The sequence below is a fragment of the Loa loa genome, assembly GCF_000183805.2.
Source record: "Loa loa unplaced genomic scaffold supercont3.757, whole genome shotgun sequence".
In the NCBI taxonomy this organism is placed as follows: domain Eukaryota; kingdom Metazoa; phylum Nematoda; class Chromadorea; order Rhabditida; family Onchocercidae; genus Loa; species Loa loa.
The window spans coordinates 1-2,881 of NW_018108937.1; the positions used below are offsets into that span (position 1 = coordinate 1).

At 34.9% G+C, this 2,881-nt stretch overlaps 1 protein-coding gene across 1 annotated transcript in view; it reads right to left on the reverse strand.

Annotated features, from left to right (window-relative positions):
- Window positions 1–28: 28 nt before the first annotated feature.
- Window positions 29–2,881, reverse strand: part of LOAG_14219 (chitinase I) — a gene marked incomplete at its 3' end in the record, with an annotated part of 3,332 nt that continues 479 nt past the window's right edge. Inside the window, exons 2-9 of the mRNA XM_020448779.1 lie at window positions 2,129–2,176; window positions 1,792–1,885; window positions 1,423–1,561; window positions 1,143–1,283; window positions 796–920; window positions 568–691; window positions 323–508; window positions 29–235 (exon numbers count right to left, since the gene is read on the reverse strand). Of these exons, the coding sequence (XP_020301102.1) occupies window positions 29–235; window positions 323–508; window positions 568–691; window positions 796–920; window positions 1,143–1,283; window positions 1,423–1,561; window positions 1,792–1,885; window positions 2,129–2,176 (1,064 nt within the window). The remainder of the gene's footprint in view (window positions 236–322; window positions 509–567; window positions 692–795; window positions 921–1,142; window positions 1,284–1,422; window positions 1,562–1,791; window positions 1,886–2,128; window positions 2,177–2,881) is intronic.

Below are 2,881 nucleotides of genomic sequence, written 5' to 3' on the forward strand. Positions count from 1 at the left end.
AATATCTTCTGTAACGGTATTTCTTAAGTTATAAGTTTACCACTCTCGGCAATAACGAGAATGATAACATTGTTAAGAGGACAATGGTGATAACAACAAACGAAGTCAAAATTACTTTAATTCTGATAGTTTCCTCGTTATCATAACCGTACCATTGATTTCCTTTTACCATATACGCTCCAACGCCTTTTTCATCAACCGTTTCCTTGCCGCCTTCTTTCAGATATTTGCATATCTTAAGCTTATAGTAATGGTTATTAAAAAAAGAAAAGAATTTGAGAGAGTCATCAATAGAAAGGAAATATCTGAAAGTAATTTACACCTCCCAGTAAGCCGCAGTACCGCCAGCGGGATTTGTTGTCGATGCTGACGATGGATTATTTGCCGCTGCTCCGATCGCTGTTTCTGAAGGATTGTTAAGTGTCCATCCCCTGCCGTAGGTCGGAATCCCAATGATAATTTTCTTTTTCGGCATACCCTTACTAGCCCAATAATCTGCTGCAAATTCCTGAAACAGTCGTGAATTCATTAGAATATCGAAACATCTAATGAATTTCAAGAACTAACAGTATTAAAGATGCCAATTCCGGATGTTTCTCCTTTCGTTGGATGCAACTTTCCGTGCAAGTCAACGTTCTTCTCCCAACTACCGTGCAAATCATACGACATCAGGAATAGGAGATCGAAATTTCTGCAAAAACATATTTGGAGAAAATATAATTTGATAATTTTAATTATATTGCCAAATAAATGGAAAATCATCTAAGATCAAAGATTAGAAGAAAAAGCTTTTACTTTCCCAGGGACTGAACATCGTAGCTTCCATCAATAGTTCCTTTTCCTGCTGCTACGGCGGCGGTAAGAAGCAACCGTTTCTTGCCGGATGTTTTGGCTTCCTTCACAAATGCTTTTTTCATTTCCTGCAATGTTTAATTTTCGTCTTTCTTATTCTCTCATATAAGGTCAGTATATGTCAGTTTTGCTATGGAAATTAACTCACAACAGCAGATCTCCAAGAAGTAGACCAAAATTCGATAGCGTTTAGTTACTACAATAATGTCACTATCATTGATAAGTGTCACTGAGTTTAAGCAAATACAATAGTGAACTTTAACCTTACAAGGCGATGCAATAGCACTCACCTCAACAAGTTCGGCATGTTCCCGAGCCACACCTGTTGGATATTCCCAGTCAAGATCGAATCCATCAAACTTGTTCTTGCGGAGAAATGCTATTGCTGATTCAATGAAATGTTTCCTTTTCTCCGCTGACTTTGCGATTGCCTTAAAATATCATGAATCACCAGGTTTATGCTAGTTTTTCATTCTGATCGAAGAGAGATGACAATGTCAGGAAACTATTTCTGAGATCTATCATTAATATATTTAACGAATGAATCCAACCTTCGAAATGGAAACTAACAGTGAAGGTTGGTGACCCAAAGTTGTAACCACCATAGGAAAGAAGGACTTTTAGTTCTGGGTCACTCTCTTTCAGTTTTGTCACACGTGAGTACATCCCTTCCGACCATTCGGTATCTTCATCGTTCCATTCGAAGGCTCTGAGAGAAAAAGTTATTGAGGGTGATATTCACAGAAGTAAATAGCATATGTTGAATACTTCTATAATCCACGGGAAAGGGATATTTGCGCATAATTGGCGCATCTTGCCGCCTCCTGCGTACGGACACTGCATGTCGCACATCGTTGTGACCGTTGGATGAGTTAATAAAAATTTGAAATGTGAAAATGGTATTCATATTTCATATTAGTAATATCATTTGTAACTTACAGTGACGTGCCTGACTGATCGACTTTAGCGAATGCGTAAAGAATATGAGTGCATAAGCCTTTTGGGATATCTTCAGGTAAGAATTTGCCTTCTCCTTTAAGATATATTAGATCGATAGATGTTGCAATTAACTTTGTGACATTCAAGAAATCTCATGACAAAAGGAATTTGTGGTTACGTTAAAAATCAAATTATTAAGTTTTTAATTTCTTTCGTCTCTTTTACTTCCCGTATGGATTAATTAAAAGCTCGCTTTACTTATTTTTGACATTACAATGACTTTTGAATTTGTATTCAAAATTAGCTTAAAAATTCTTTGAAATAAACATCACTAAACCGTTTCGATATTGGGCCCAGTTAGTATAGTAGCATCCGCGAATGTAACCTGCAATAGGCTATTAATTAGAGATACTTTCGAAATTATTTCACTGCCATTTCTTTCTAATTTATTCCAATTTCTTATTATTAGCGAATATCATTTTTGAATTCTGTAAATTCTTGTCAAACATTTATGTCATCTTTAACATTTGTTTATTTCAGTAAGGTTAAATATATGATGTTTACGCATTGGAAAGAAATGTGATGATTATGATATGATATGGCTAAAGTATTTGTAATCATCACGCTTATCATAATATCAGTTTGATGAATCGATTCGATTATATCTTCAAAGATGACATTTTTTCCTTTTGTGTCCACGTTACTGATGTGTCACTTTATTGAATAACTTACCATTTATAACAGTAATTGCATTGCTGAGTATAATGAAAGATATTAGCATAGTCCAATTCATGTCACTTTGTAAGAGCTTTTTCCAATTCTGTATTTCAACATTTATTGCTATGATTAACTGACATTTACTTTTATTAATGGCATAGTAAATCTGTATGAGTAAGGGATAAGAATGAATGAATTCTCTTTGCATTAACACTTAAGAGGATATAATAGCGCAATAAGGGATTACTGTATTGGAAGAATTAATACGAATAGCTGTGGGTCTATATGAAAGACCAAGGAAAAAACTCATTAAAGAAAGGTAAAGGTAAACTTGGAGCTAAAATCTCTGCAATATCTTCAAATGATCGTTGAT